Genomic DNA, 16,619 nt, shown 5'->3' on the forward strand with positions numbered 1-16,619 from the left:
ACCCAAGCTCCTAACCTCTCAGTTCGGGTGAGTAGACTTTTATGGAGGCTGTGTATTCTAAAGAACCATCTCAGATCTTGTAGCTCATTCCTACACTTAGAAAAGTATGCCAGCAGTTTAAAGAAATTAGGCTGTGCATCAAAATCAGTAATAGTTATACAACATAATATTGTATTCATTGTAAATGAAAACTGGAGACTTACAATATGCATTAGATTACACATGGAAAGACATATTAGTTATTTTGTAGAACATAGGATCTTACAAATGAAAATGCTGTAAATATTAATTTGTTTGAATTGTCTTTCTTTTCTCTTTTTAGGGGGCCATCATATTTTTTTCATCTTAGGCAGTGCTAACAGGTAAGTGGTCCAACTGACACTTTAGACTAACTTTAGATAGATTTCTTTAGATTAGCTGAAAAAGAATGCTGTTGGTTCCCCTAAGAAGATCTCCCATGTTTGCTGTCCAGATGACATTGCCATAAGCTGAACTTTCTACTTCCCCTCTTTGCAAAGGTTTAGCTTGGAGGGCTGGTGATAGTTTCAATGGCTTCCTAGTATCTTGTCTTTTTTCAACCAGACTAACTATGTAATGCAAAGCTCTAATGTCATCAGGAAGACAAAGTCAACTGAGAATAAAATCAATAATGGCGAAGAGAGAATCTAAAGCTGGACACACACTGTTCAAATTTCGGCTAATTCAGGAAGAAGCCGAAATTTGAACAGTGTGTGTCCAGCTTGAGATTCTCTCTTGGCTGATAGTTGGTGATAGTTTCAATGGCATCCTAGTAGAACCTTTATAGGTTTATATGTGTAATGTACTCCTAAGAGCGAACAGTGCAGCTCAACACTGGTTGAACTAGATGGAATTGGTTGAACTAGATGGACTTGTGTCTTTTTTCAACCAGACTAACTATGCTAACTAACTATGTAGCTAAAGCTGGACAAACACTGTTCAAGTTTCGGCTAATTCAGGAACCAGACAAAATTTGAACAGTGTGTGTCCAATTTTAGATTCTCTCTTGGCTGACAGTTGGTGATAGTTTCAATGGCATCCTAATAGAACCTATATTATCTTTATATTTGGAATGTACTCCTAGGAGGGAACAGTTCAGCTCAACGCTGGTTGAACTTGAACTTGTGTATTTTGCAAAGTCCTTATGTCACCTGGAAGGCAAAGTCAACTGAGAAAAAAAGCTATAATAGCCAATAGAGAATCTCAAGCAGGACACACACTGTTCATATTTCAGCTGCTTCAGGAAGCAGCCGAAATTTGAACAGTGTGTGTCCAGCTTAACCACTTGCTTACTGGGCACATAAACCCCCTTCGTTCCCAGGCGAAATCTCAGCGTCCGGCACTGCGTCGCTTTAACTGACAATTGCGCGGTCGTGCGACGTGGCTTCCAAACAAAATTGGCGTCCTTTTTTCCCCACAAATAGAGCTTTCTTTTGGTGGTATTTGATCACCTCTGCGGTTTTTATTTTTTGCGCTATAAACAAAAAAAGCGCAACAATTTAAAAAAAATATATTTTTTTTTTACTTGTTGCTATAATAAATATCCCATTTTTTTTTTTAAAAAAACTATTTTTTTTCTCAGTTAAGGCCGATACGTATTTTTCGACGTATTTTTGTAAAAAAAAAAAAAAAAAATCGCAATAAGCGACTGGTTTGCGCAAAAGTTATAGCGCCTACAAAATGGGGAACAGAATTATGATTTTTTTTATTATTTTTTTTTTTACTAGTAATGGCGGCGATCTGCGATTTTTATTGGGACTGGGATATTGCGGCGGACGTATCGGACACTTTTGACACAAATTTGGCGCCATTCACATTTATACAGCGATCAGTGCTATAAAAATGCACGAATTACGGTATAAATGTGACTGGCAGTGAAGGGGTTAACACTAGGGGGTGAGGAAGGGGTTAACTGTGTAGCCTGGGTGTGTTATAACTGTGTGGGGGGAGGGGGGTGACTGGGGGAGGGGACCGATGCTGTGTCTCTATGTACAAGAGACACAGATCGGTCTCCTCTCTCCCTGACAGGACGTGGAGCTCTGTGTTTACACACAGAGCTCCACGTCCCTGCTGTCACCTGCCGTGTCACCGACGATCGCGTGTACCCGGCGGACATCGCGGCCGCCAGGTACACGCATCGGGTCTTCGGCGATGCGTCGGGACAGTTTTTACCCGCGGGTAATGCACATAAAAGGCCGTGTTTAAACGGCCACTTGGCACTTGAGAGCCGCGCTGCGGACGTATTTCGTCTATAGCGCGGATCTCAAGTGGTTAAGATTCTCTCTTGGCTGATAGTTGGTGATAGTTTCAATGGCATCCTAGTAGAACCTATATTATCTTTATATTTGGAATGTACTACTAGGAGGGAACAGTTCATCTCAACGCTGGTTGAACTAGATTACATTGGTTGAAAATGATAGACTTGTGTCTATTTTAAACCAGACTAACTATGTAGCTATGTAATGCAAAGTCCTAATGTCACCAGGAAGGCAAAGTCAACTGAGAAAAAAAGCAATAATAGCCAAGAGAGAATCTAAAGCTGGACACACACTGTTCAAATTTCGGGCTGCTTCCTGATGAACCAGACGAAATTCACATAGTGGGTGGTACTGTCCCTTTCATCATCCTTTGAGAAATCAAGAGAGTCAGGCAGAGAATTTAGGAATGTGTATGGCTGTTTGGGTATTCTGACCGGGGTCAGGGGGATTCGTCCATTCGCTTTGTATAGAGTGGATGGAGGAATCAGATTTTTTTTTTATTCAGCCTGGTAGTTTATGACCATTTTAACACTGACCCACTCTATTTAAAAGTAAAACAATGGGCTAGAATTCCAGTTATATACTCTATGTTTTATGTAAGCTCATTAGCCAGTAATATAGTAGCAGTAGAGTTTCTCTAGGTGCTATAACATTGTAATTGCCATATCCCCAACAACACACAGTTGTATGGTCAACTGAGGCTGCAGTTAAAACAGAAGAGAGTAGCAAACACATTGGTACCCCAACTGATGTTATGTTTTGTGGTTCCATCTGGCCTCCTGGCTGTGGTGGACCATAGAGATGTGCTAAAATGTACCCACCTCAACAATAATTCCTATTATACTCTGCGTTCTAACACATATCCCGTGCAGAATCTCTATTTTTCTTGTCGAGATTCTGGGCAGATTTCCAGACGAGAAACCTGAAAGCCTCGTACACACGCTCGGTTTTCTCGGCAAGAACCAGCAAGAAAACTGCTGGCAGAGCTTTCTTGCTGAGTAAACCGAGCGTGTGTATGAGGTTTTCAGGTTTCTCGTCTGGAAATCTGCCCAGAATCTCAACAAGAAAAATAGAGATCCTGCTCTCTATTTTCTCATCGAGATTCTTGTCGGTCTGTTTCCCGATGAGAAACCCGAGCGTCTGTATACTTACCTGTCGCCGTGGAAACCCGCGCATGCTCGAAATGACTTTGATGCATGCGCGGTAGCTTCCACGGCATAGGTAGGGTGAAGCAAGATGGCGGCGACAGCATCAAATGTGACAAGCACATGCTCGTTGTACGTGATGACGTCACCACGTTCTTGCCTTTCAAAAGAACTGCGCTTCTTTTGAAAGGAGTGTGTGTAAACTCGGGCGGCAAGGGATTCTTGCCCGTGGGTATGAGGCTTTAGTTCCCTGTATTGTTTGGACAATAATAACAAAAACGTAATGATTCAATTGTGTCTCTCTTTGGCTTGCTATGCACTAACAATTCTAGTAAATCTTTCTAGTTGTTCCTGCTCTAAGGCCGGCCATAGATGGATCAAAATTTGTATGGTTCCTGCTGAACCGGCCGAATTTCATTCCGTCTATGGGCAAGCTGTTAGAACTAAAGTACAACCAGCCTGTTGGGTTTATTTATTTTATGTATGATCACTGGTGGTGGCTATAGCTGCCAGCAATGATCATTGTATTCTGACAGCTGGGAAACCCCCTGCTGTCAGATTACAATAGCTACAAAAAATAAAAAGGGGAGAAGAGATCAAGAGCCCCCCAAAAAGAACTAGCTCTTTTTGGGGGATCTTCTCCCCCTTTCCTTTTTTCTACCATATGACTAGTTAACGGAGACCGCACCATACTGGTGAGTCTGCAATCAATGGGACATTGCACCAGATATTCATACTAATATGGTGTAATGTTTACTATTTAGTGAGCATCTAACCTTCTTCTTTCCAGATTACAATAGCGCAGTGGGAGGTATTCCCCCATGAACACTAACTGTGTTGAGGAGAAAATCATGCACCCATGGTTGAGGGAAACAAAATTGTACAATGTATATTTTGCCTAAGGCAAAGATATAGCTTCACAGGAGGACAAGAGTAATAATCACAGCTGAGCCCTAACAAGCACTTAGGATTTACTTAACCAATGACAATATGGCTTAGTTTACACTTGCAGTTTGGGGGATGCCAGCAAAAACGGGCAGATGAAGATCAATTTCTCCACCTCTCAACTGGCCCCCCAAGCTGCAAGGGCAGTTATACGGAGTATACACATGCTGCGACTGTGATGCTTTGCATCAAAAATGATCCCACTGTCGTGTTCAGTGGGCATTACTACCAAATCAAATGCGAAACAATAGAATTGTATTTGCGTGCATTTTGGCACGGTGGTGCAAGCTTTCAGGGGATAAAACAGGCAGTAAAGAGGTGACAAATAAGCTTATCAAAACATTATTAAAAATAAGACATTTTCATACAGAAACCAGCAGCCATGAGTGACGGTGAGATGGCGGTTTTCGGCGATGCCGCCCAGTACCTCCGTAAGAGTGAGAAAGAAAGACTGGAAGCCCAGAACAAACCTTTTGATGCCAAGAACACCTGCTACGTAGATGACCAAAAGGAACTTTACGTGAAAGGTTTGGTCACCGCTCGGGAAGATGGAAAAATCACCGTAAAGACCGACGATAACAGGGTAACTATTATAGCATATTTTTCAGAATAAATCAAGTACTAAACATGAATAAAACATATGAATTAAACATATTATTTTCAATTTCAGACTGTAACAGTCAAAGAAAGCCAAGTTTACCCCCAGAATCCTCCCAAGTATGATAAAATTGAAGACATGGCGATGATGACTCATCTGAATGAAGCTTCTGTACTGTATAACCTCAAAGAACGTTATGCAGCCTGGATGATCTACGTAAGTCCCAATATCTAGAAAAAATGACAGTCAAAATAAAATGTAAAAAATCTGCAAAAAATCTTAATAATACATCCTATATTCTATCCTATTTTTATGCATTAGTTGATGACTGGCAACCAAACTTCTTAATAAAGTTAAACCTACCTTGTAAAATAACAGCTTTAGCCTGGAAGTCCATATAGTAAATATTGGTAATTAGCTTTAAAACCCAACCTCCTTTGTAAATTGCTATTAGGCGGAGGGTTCGAAATGCTGAAAATAGCATGCCCCAGAGCAGCCTGGCAATAGATTTTATATTTTAGGGTAAAATATGGAGTTTCAGTTTAAGGAGTGTGACATTTAAGGAAATCACAAACTAACATCATATACTTTATAATATATAACAGACATACTCTGGGCTTTTCTGCGTCACTGTCAACCCCTACAAGTGGCTGCCAGTGTATGACCCCAAGGTGGTTGCTGGCTACAGAGGCAAGAAGCGTATGGAAGCCCCACCACACATCTTCTCCATCTCTGATAACGCTTATCAGGCTATGCTCACAGGTACCCGGGCTTGTCTTATTCTGAATGTTTGTTTGATATGTTCAGAAGCCATGTACATTGTTTAAATCCACATTTGCATTTGGCAGATCGTGAAAATCAGTCTGTCCTGATTACTGGTGAATCTGGTGCTGGAAAGACTGTCAACACCAAGCGTGTCATCCAGTACTTTGCAACAATTGCAGCTATTGGTGACTCTAAGAAGAAGGAGTCGACCGGCGGCATACAGGTTCGTACTCAACTTTTAATTAAAACTTTTTTTTAAATCTTGGAGAAGGAGTTGGTTAGCTAAGCAAATGCACTCAATGCCAGGCAGTAGTATAAAGATGAGATGAAAACACATGATATATATAGCATTATCCCACGTAAATCACTAAGGTCACATTTGTGTAATGTACTGCTATAAGGCCATTAAAGATTTAGAGAGAGTGCAAAGGCAGTGTAATCTGGTAAATTAGTAAAAAGCATGGCAGGTCTCTCTTATATGAAAGGTTTAAAAAAAATCTAAACTTATCTCATTTGGAAAAAAGACAAGTTAGAGGTGATCAATTATGAATATACATATATCCAAAGTCAATGTAAAAAAAAAAAAAATTTCTACAAAGAATGTGAAAAGGAAAAGGGGATAAAAGGGGATATCAGCAAGAGAATATTTTCTATTAGTTTAGGAAGGGTTTTTTAAGGTCAATCTGGTTAGATTGTTGAATAATCCTAAGTAATAGCATGCTAAATCCTCTTGTTGGAAAACAAACTAAAGTATGGTATACATATTAAAAACTCTAGGTACTTCCTTTGCATTCTTAGGGAGTATATTACATAGTAAATATGTGTTAACAAAGTTATGTAATATGGGAGATGTGTTGAGTGTCAACGCATAGAGATTTGTGAAAGCCAAGAACGACAACAAATAAAGCTATGCTCTGATTACAGTCCTTTCCTTCACAGTTAATGTATTCTTTGCAGTGTTCAAGAAATATACAGGTTCAAACTGTATTGGTATCTGTCCGTGAAACTGCTAATGTAATTGGGATGTTATTTACTACATAAAAAGCTGCTCGCTCGGCTTAAAGGACCTTGTACTTGTATTATCAATGCACCAACGTAAAACATCATGCGGTAGCCACCTATACGACTTGCATTTTTTCGGATTTTTTTGCCTTCTTGCTTGTTCATATCACTTTTACCTGTTTTACTTGTCTGCTGAATCATTGTAACTCTCTATCCTTAGGGTAATCTGGAAGATCAAATCATCCAGGCTAACCCACTGCTGGAAGCCTTTGGTAATGCCAAGACTGTGAGAAATGACAACTCCTCTCGTTTTGTAAGTATATATGAGATCTATATGTTCATTAGTTACTCATCTTTAGTAACTCATATTACATGGACTCCTTTCTAATCTTCTCATGTCATTTTTAGGGTAAATTCATCAGAATCCACTTTGGTACCACTGGAAAACTGTCTTCAGCTGATATTGAAACATGTAAGAACAAAACCCTCCAATTTCTTCTCATTTTGTAGTCTCTCACATAAATTCATACAACTATTACAATGCAATTTTATAGATCTGCTGGAGAAGTCCAGAGTAACATTCCAGCTGTCAGCTGAAAGAAGCTACCACATCTTCTACCAGATCATGACAAACCATAGACCAGAGGTTGTAGGTAAGGTCATATTTCCTTTCAGATAATAGGCAGAGAAATGAGACCTGCAAACCATAAGCATGTGTTATCGAATGTAGAACTTAGCATTTTTTTTATTGTCATTTGTGTTCAGAGATGCTTCTTGTGACCACCAACCCATACGACTATCCCTTAATCAGCATGGGTGAAATCGTTGTGAAGAGTATTGATGATACAGAGGAGTTCATCGCCACAGATGTAAGTTGTTGAAGTCTTTGAACAAGAAAACTTTTTTCATTTTTCCACAGATTGTATAATTTCCACATATGTACAGAATGTGTTACTAGGCACTATGGGCCAGATTCAGGTACCTGCGCCGCGGCGTAACGTATCCCGTTTATGTTACACCGCCGCAAGTTTTCAGCGTAAGTGCTTGATTCACAGAGCACTTCCCTGTAAACTTACGGCGGTGTAACGTAAAGGCGTCCGGCGAAAGCCCGCCTAATTCAAATGGGGTGTGTACCATTTAAATTAAGCGCGATTCCCCTGCCCGACGTACTACGCATGCTCCGTTTTGAAATTCCCGCTGTGCTTTGCACGAAGTGACGTAATTTTTTTGAACGGCGACGTGCGTAACGTACTTTCGTATTCCCGGACGTCTTACGCAAAAAAAAAAAAATTGAAATTCGACGCGGGAACGACGGCCATACTTTAACATGGCTCGTCTAAAGTTAAGCCATGTAAAAACAGGCTTAACTTTGCGACGGGAAAAAATGACTAGCGACGACGTAACGTGGATCGCCGTAAAAGCTCATTTGCATACCCGACGCTGGAAAACGACGCAAACTCCACCCAGCGGCGGCCGAAGTATTGCAGCCTAAGGCGTACGAAGCCGTAAGCCTGTCGGATCTTAGCCAAAAGCCGTCGTATCTTGTTTGTGAATCACAAATTAAGATACAACGCGGCAAATTTGAAAATACGCCGGAGTATCAGTAGATACTCCGGCGTATATCTTCTGTGAATCTGGCCCTAAATAACCAGAGATATTTTTCCAACAGACTGCCATTGACATCCTGGGATTCACCCCAGAAGAAAAGAATGGCATCTACAAGTTGACTGGTGCAGTCATGCATCACGGCAACTTGAAGTTCAAGCAGAAACAGAGGGAGGAGCAGGCCGAGCCAGACGGCACTGAAGGTTTGTTCTTAGTTTTATTTTGTGATTTGTTTTCCATCTATGCCATTTTAGGATTTATTTCATACTATATGTCTTATCTCCAGTTGCTGACAAGATTGCTTATCTGATGGGTTTCAACTCTGCTGATATGCTGAAGGCTTTGTGCTACCCCAGAGTAAAGGTCGGCAATGAGTTTGTCACCAAGGGACAAACTGTAAATCAGGTATGATAAAATCAAGAACTAAAATAACCACATACTCAAAGATAACTATGCTTTCTATAATACATTAACACATGATTTTTGCTCTACTCTTTAGGTCTACAACTCTGTTGGTGCCCTTGGCAAATCCGTTTTTGAGAAACTCTTTTTGTGGATGGTCACTCGTATCAACCAGCAGCTCGACACCAAGCAGCCAAGACAGTTCTATATTGGTGTGCTGGATATTGCTGGATTTGAAATCTTTGATGTAAGTTCTTGAACAGTTCTGGGTTTGTAGGTCTTTCAAAGCAAAGGACCTGTTCTCATTTCTTTATTTTACATACAGTTCAACAGCTTGGAACAGCTCTGTATCAACTTCACCAATGAGAAGTTGCAGCAGTTCTTCAACCACCACATGTTCGTCCTGGAACAAGAGGAATACAAGAAGGAAGGTATTGACTGGGAGTTCATTGACTTTGGTATGGACTTGGCTGCCTGCATTGAGCTTATTGAGAAGGTAATTTCACATATGGAAATGATATTATGAAACCAAAAATTTAGAATTATGTGTAGTTACAGACTTCAAGTAACATTTATCGTTTATTATCAGCCTATGGGCATCTTCTCCATCCTTGAAGAGGAGTGCATGTTCCCCAAGGCCACTGACACATCCTTCACGAACAAGCTGTATGAGCAGCATCTTGGCAAGTGCAAAAACTTTGAGAAGCCCAAACCTGGCAAAGGAAAGGCTGCGGCTCACTTCTCTCTTGTGCACTATGCTGGTACTGTGGATTACAACATCTCTGGCTGGCTTGACAAGAATAAGGATCCATTGAATGAATCTGTTATCCAGCTGTACCAGAAATCTTCAATGAAACTGCTGTCCTTCCTGTACTCCAGCTACAATGCTGTTGATGGTGAGTAACTTCCCTGTTCCTTTCTTATTTTAAGTTTTTTTTGTACTTTTACATTTAGACTAAGATCTATGATGACTCTTCCATTGTGTTTTATTAACAGATGCTGCTGCCAGCAAAGGTGGAAAGAAGAAGAAGGGATCCTCTTTCCAGACTGTGTCTTGTCTGTTCAGGGTTAGTATGACTTTTGTATCTGCATAAAGACTTACATAATTTCTGTCATAGCAAAAAATCCTAATTTATATTGTGTGTGTTATAGGAAAACTTGAACAAGCTAATGTCCAACTTGAGAAGCACTCACCCTCACTTTGTGCGTTGTCTGATCCCCAATGAGACCAAAACTCCAGGTACAATTTTATTATCCTGTTCATGCTGCAAACACTAAACATTAGGAAGGCACTATAGTTTTTGTGGTCACTACTGACATTTATGATTTCTCCCAGGTATCATGGATAACCACTTGATCATTCACCAACTGAGATGTAATGGTGTATTGGAGGGTATCAGAATCTGCAGAAAGGGATTCCCCAGCAGAATTATTTATGCTGACTTTAAGCAACGGTAAATTTTCATGCACATTGTAAACATACTTGTATAGCTTATAGAAACTATTGGATCATAAGGGGTGAACAATGCCATTAGATGTGGAAGTTAAATAGAAAGTTTTAGTTATTTAGATATGTATGGTTTGTTATACACTTCAAGAATTATCACTATCTATTCCATACCTTTTTTTTTCTAAAGTTACAAGGTCCTGAATGCCAGTGCAATCCCAGATGGTCAGTTTATTGACAGCAAGAAGGCAGCAGAAAAACTACTGGGCTCTATTGATGTTGACCACACTCAGTACAAATTTGGCCACACCAAGGTATGGCAGACAGCAGTTTCCAGAAAATGGAAGATTTAATAGTTTATAATATTTAAATTTAAAATTACATTTTTTTTTTTTTAAAGGTATTCTTCAAAGCTGGTCTCCTGGGTACACTGGAAGAGATGAGAGATGAAAAGTTGGCACAACTTATCACTCGTACTCAGGCTCTTTGCAGAGCTTTCTTGATGAGAGTTGAGTTCAAGAAGATGATGGAAAGAAGGTAAAAAATATTTTCTACTCACAAAAGTATACTAGTAATGATAGCTATAGAAGCAAAACAAAGATTTTGATAACAGACATATTTACCTGATATGTGACATTTCTTAAACAGGGAAGCCCTCTTTGTCATCCAGTACAATATCAGATCATTCATGAATGTCAAACACTGGCCATGGATGAAATTGTACTTCAAGATTAAGCCTCTCCTGAAGAGTGCAGAATCTGAGAAAGAGATGGCAAATATGAAAGAGGAGTTTGAAAAGACCAAGGAAGCTCTGGCAAAGTCAGAGGCCAAGAAGAAAGAACTAGAGCAGAAAATGATTTCCTTGGTGCAGGAAAAGAATGACTTACAGCAACACGTCCAGTCGGTATGTAGAATTATATAGCAAAACTCTTTTTAAAAAATAATTTACAGTGATATTTAGTTGTTATCCATCCAAAAAATCCCAGTTGCCTAAAAGAAAATTGTTTTCAAAAGGAATCTGAGACTCTGGCTGATGCTGAGGAGAGATGTGAAAGTCTCATCAAGAACAAGATTCAACTTGAATCAAAACTCAAGGAGCTCAATGAGAGACTTGAAGATGAGGAAGAAAGCAATGCTGAACTAACAGCTAAGAAAAGGAAGCTGGAAGATGAATGCTCAGAGCTGAAGAAAGACATTGATGACCTGGAACTCACTCTGGCAAAAGTAGAAAAAGAAAAACATGCAACAGAAAATAAGGTATAAGCAACAAGAAACATAAGTTCCATTTCCTGATTCAAATACAAAGTTTACATTCGAATACAGTATAATTATGTATGTTAATCTTTGTTCCCTTAATTATAGGTTAAAAATCTTACTGAAGAACTGGCATCTCTTGATGAAAACGTCTCCAAACTCAGCAAGGAAAAGAAAGCTCTTCAGGAGGCTCATCAGCAAACTCTTGATGACCTTCAAGCTGAGGAAGACAAAGTCAACTCCTTGTCCAAAGCAAAGACAAAGCTGGAACAGCAAGTAGATGATGTGAGTATCTTAAAATAAGATTTCCAATCTGTTGGGTATTTATAAAAAAGGGTCCAAATCATTCAAATAAATGCATGTACTTCTAGCTGGAAGGTTCTCTGGAACAAGAGAAGAAACTCCGTCTTGACTTAGAGAGGACCAAGAGAAAGCTGGAAGGTGACCTGAAACTGTCCCAGGAAACCGTCATGGATCTTGAAAATGAAAAGCAGCAAACTGATGAAAAGCTAAAAAAGTAAGAAGTGCTCGCTATTTATTTATTTTTTAAGAAAAACCTGAAAATGAAGGCAGCATTTATAACGTGTATTAACCTTGATTCACAGGAAGGACTTTGAAGTCAGCCAACTCCAGGGAAAGATTGAGGATGAACAATCCCTTGGATCTCAACTGCAGAAGAAGATAAAGGAATTGCAGGTAAAGGATGGATTACAGGATCCTAATATTATTATATTAATTTCTCATTATTTAACTAAGAATTTTAAAATCCCAATAATAATAACCTGCTCTATTTAGGCTCGTATTGAAGAACTTGAGGAGGAAATTGAAGCTGAGAGGGCAGCTCGGGCCAAGATTGAGAAACAGAGAGCTGATCTTTCTAGAGAACTTGAAGAAATCAGTGAAAGACTTGAGGAAGCTGGAGGTGCAACATCTGCCCAGATTGAGGTGAACAAGAAGCGTGAAGCTGAATTCCAGAAACTGAGACGCGACCTAGAAGAAGCTACTCTTCAAAATGAAGCCACTGCTTCTGCCCTGCGCAAAAAGCATGCTGACAGTGTTGCTGAGCTTGGAGAACAGATTGACAACCTGCAGCGTGTTAAGCAGAAGCTGGAGAAAGAAAAGAGTGAGCTGAAGATGGAGGTCGATGACCTCGCCAGCAACCTGGAGAGTGTCTCTAAGTCTAAGGTAAGTAATTTCTTGAAAATACATGTTTCTTTATTCTTTTTGAATCCATATTCTGGAATGAAGACAATGATTTTACCAAATGTTCTTGTAGGCCAACCTTGAGAAAATTAACCGAGTGGTTGAGGACCAACTGAGTGAAGTTAAGTCTAAGGATGATGAACATCTGCGTTTACTTAATGACCTCACTACCCAGAGGGCTCGTCTCCAGACTGAGACTGGTAGGTTAATGACTGCACTCTTATAATAGAAGTAAAATATGTAACAATATAATGACATGTTTAATAGATGAAATACAAGCCAATAAAATGTTGTACAAAACCAATGACATGCCAAGAGTATTTAGAAGAGTGAAGAAATACTTGACTACATGTACTGTTATATGTCTACTAAATGCATTGTTTTTAATGCTATGTGATATTGCTTTCATATGATTCTAGGTGAGCTATCTCGCCAGCTTGAAGAGAAGGAGTCTCTAATTTCCCAGCTATCCAGAGGCAAACAGGGCTTCACTCAGCAGGTTGAGGAACTCAAGAGACAGCTTGAAGAGGAGTCAAAGGTAACATTGTGATGTTACGTTAAACACAAAATATTGAAACAGTACATTTCCTACAATATCATTACATGTATTTCACATAATTCTTATCTGCATATTCCAGGCAAAGAATGCCCTTGCCCATGCCCTGCAGTCTGCTCGCCATGACAATGACCTGCTCCGCGAGCAATATGAGGAGGAACAGGAAGCCAAGGCTGAGTTTCAACGTTCTCTGTCCAAGGCTAATGGTGAAGTTGCCCAGTGGAGGACCAAATACGAAACTGATGCCATTCAGCGCACAGAGGAGCTGGAGGAGGCCAAGTAAGTTGAAACTCATTCGTTTTTTTTTTAAAAATTTTTAATTGATTTTACAATAGAAAAAAAAGAGATTTCTTTTTAACAGACTCTTATTGTACCATTACATAATATTGCTCTTTATTTGCTTTACAGGAAGAAGCTGGCTCAACGTTTGCAGGATGCTGAGGAACAGGTTGAGGCTGTGAACTCCAAGTGTGCCTCCCTGGAAAAGACCAAGCAGAGGTTGCAGTCTGAGGTTGAAGACCTCATGGTCGATGTGGAGAGAGCAAATAGTGCAGCAGCTTCTCTTGACAAGAAACAGAGAAACTTTGATAAGGTAAATATGCAGGCAAAATGCAACTGTAATAACTTTAAATTATTTGGATACATATTCCATACATGTCCATGATTTCAGGTCCTGGCAGAATGGAAGCAGAAGTATGAGGAGGGTCAGGCTGAACTGGAGGCTGCTCAGAAAGAGGCTCGCAGCCTAAGCACTGAGATCTTCAAGATGAAGAACGCTTATGAAGAGGCTCTAGAACAAGTTGAAACCCTGAAACGCGAGAACAAGAACTTGCAACGTATGTTGCTTACTTATTGTATTTCTATCATTTTTAATGGATGAGACTGGCACATGCACTGGATAGATTTATAACATTTGTTTAACCATCTCTTCACCAGAGGAGATCTCAGATCTGACTGAACAGATTGGTGAGACTGGAAAGTCCATCAATGAACTGGAGAAGGCCAGGAAGCAGGTTGAACAGGAAAAGAGTGACCTTCAGGCTGCTCTGGAGGAAGCTGAGGTATACAACTAGAAAAATACAATGATAACATGGATTGGCTTTATTTTGGCATGACCTTTCTGAGTGCCAGTCTACCAACCTAATTTTAAATATTGTATTCCTTTTTTAAAGGGATCATTGGAACACGAAGAAGCCAAGATCCTCCGTGTCCAGCTTGAGCTGAACCAGATCAAATCTGAGGTGGACAGGAAGATTGCAGAGAAGGATGAGGAAAATGAACAGCTGAAGAGAAACAGCCAGAGAGCCATTGACACCATGCAGAGCACACTGGACTCTGAAATCAGAAGCAGAAATGATGCTCTGAGACTGAAGAAGAAGATGGAAGGAGATTTGAATGAACTTGAGATCCAACTTAGCCATGCCAACCGCCAGGCTTCAGAGGCACAGAAACAGCTCAGAAATGTGCAAGGACAACTGAAGGTATCCCAAAAAAGTGCAAATAATCATATAATATACAAAGCTTTAGTTTTATTCTACTGAAAGTAGTCAGATTGTTGGTTTATGATCACACACTTTTTGTCATCTAGGATGCCCAGCTGCAGTTAGATGATTCCTTGAGAGGACAAGAAGACCTTAAGGAACAGGTTGCTGTGATTGAACGCAGAAACAATCTACAACAAGCTGAGATTGAAGAGACTAGGTCAGCTCTGGAACAAACAGAGAGATCTCGCAAATTGTCAGAACAGGAACTTCTGGATGCCAGTGAACGTCTGCAGCTCCTGCACTCACAGGTAGAATCTCCTGCTAAATATCATTAGATTCAGCAATAAATGTTACACTATTTCACTAAATGCTAACTAATGACCCACATATTTGTTTTTATAGAACACTAGCCTGCTGAACAGCAAGAAGAAATTAGAAAGCGACATTGCACAGCTGACGAATGAAGTGGAGGAAACTGTTCAGGAATCAAGAAATGCTGAAGACAAAGCCAAAAAGGCCATCACTGATGTACGTATCCATTCTTCTACAAACTCATAGCATAGATTACACCAAGTCAACATGCCCACTGACTGTTTTTCCATACAACTTAAGGCTGCTCTGATGGCAGAAGAGCTGAAGAAGGAGCAGGACACCAGTGCCCACCTGGAGAGAATGAAGAAGAACCTTGAACAGACTGTGAAGGACCTGCAGCACCGTCTGGATGAAGCTGAACAGCTGGCATTGAAGGGTGGCAAGAAGCAGCTCCAGAAACTGGAAGTCAGAGTAAGTATTTTAAAAGCAAATGTGGTAAAGATTAGAGAACAAAATATCAAAATTCCAACAATATTTTTTTCTGAAAATGTTCCCCATAGGTGCGTGAACTGGAGAATGAGCTGGAAAATGAACAGAAACGTGGAGTTGAGTCTATTAAAGGAGTTCGCAAATATGAAAGGAGGGTTAAGGAACTCACCTACCAGGTACAGTAACTTAGTACACATACTCAGTATGGAAAATCCTAAGGACTTCTTGCTTTTAGGCATTTCTTGGATTAAACCATTTTTGTTACAAACGTGACTTTTATATTCTGAATGCTCTATATTCATTTTATTTTGCAGACTGAGGAAGACAGGAAAAACCTCCTGAGGTTGCAGGACCTGGTTGACAAACTGCAGCTGAAGGTCAAGGGCTACAAGAGACAGGCTGAGGAATCTGTAAGTGCAAAAATTATTTCTTGTAGAAAAACTTTTCCAGAAGCCTTTTCTTCATAGACAAGACTGATTATAAGCAAGTTAGACTTTAGACCAAATTTTCATTACAACTTGCAAATTTGACAATTGATTAACTTTGTTCTTCAGGAGGAACAAGCCAATGCTCACCTGGGCCGCTTCAGGAAGGTCCAACATGAGCTTGAAGAGGCCGAAGAGAGAGCTGACATTGCTGAGTCCCAAGTCAACAAGCTCAGGGCCAAGAGCCGTGACGTTGGAGGAAAGGTATGGCAGCATTTTTTCAAATGTTATGCCACTTAATTTTCTTAAAATTACTTCTTGTACCTTACATTTTTTCTCTTTATTTTTTGCAGAAGGAGAGCGAAGAGTAAATACTTCTAAATGGTTGTAGAAAAATGAACAGTATTTAAATTATATTATGCTATGATATTAAATAAATTATTGTTCTTTAAATATGTTGTGGCCTTTTCATTCTACCCAACACGATTTTCATGTAATGGTTTCTACATTAATGGTAGATGTAAACACAGAAATAAATGCAGTTATGAACTCATTAAAACATAATAAAATGTTTTATTGTAATTACCTGAATATGGCTTATTATCTGTATCGTATAATTCCTTGTACAGCAGCCCTTAGACTGGTAGAGGGATGGTCAGTGTGAGCAGCCAATCAGCATGCTGCACGCGCATATGCAGACAGAAAGAGAGA

The 16,619-nt window shown here is 39.8% G+C and overlaps 1 protein-coding gene across 1 annotated transcript; it reads left to right on the forward strand.

Annotated features, from left to right (window-relative positions):
- The first annotated feature begins 259 nt into the window (after window positions 1-259).
- LOC120913198 (myosin-4-like) lies at window positions 260-16,363 on the forward strand. The gene is made up of 39 exons (XM_040322982.1): window positions 260-362; window positions 4,737-4,949; window positions 5,037-5,180; window positions 5,570-5,726; window positions 5,813-5,952; window positions 6,952-7,044; window positions 7,140-7,203; window positions 7,286-7,384; window positions 7,497-7,600; window positions 8,401-8,539; window positions 8,623-8,741; window positions 8,836-8,985; window positions 9,064-9,234; window positions 9,328-9,634; window positions 9,735-9,805; window positions 9,891-9,978; window positions 10,075-10,192; window positions 10,376-10,499; window positions 10,586-10,722; window positions 10,834-11,089; window positions 11,200-11,442; window positions 11,548-11,724; window positions 11,811-11,956; window positions 12,045-12,135; window positions 12,235-12,624; window positions 12,716-12,842; window positions 13,062-13,180; window positions 13,281-13,477; window positions 13,607-13,790; window positions 13,869-14,034; window positions 14,135-14,259; window positions 14,371-14,679; window positions 14,787-14,990; window positions 15,085-15,210; window positions 15,295-15,465; window positions 15,555-15,659; window positions 15,798-15,893; window positions 16,038-16,172; window positions 16,262-16,363. Exons 2-39 carry the CDS (start codon window positions 4,749-4,751, stop codon window positions 16,277-16,279), a joined length of 5,811 nt encoding a protein of 1,936 aa, XP_040178916.1. The 5' UTR covers window positions 260-362; window positions 4,737-4,748; the 3' UTR covers window positions 16,280-16,363.
- Window positions 16,364-16,619: the final 256 nt, after the last annotated feature.

This window comes from Rana temporaria, chromosome 9 (assembly GCF_905171775.1).
Source record: "Rana temporaria chromosome 9, aRanTem1.1, whole genome shotgun sequence".
In the NCBI taxonomy this organism is placed as follows: Eukaryota; Metazoa; Chordata; class Amphibia; order Anura; family Ranidae; genus Rana; species Rana temporaria.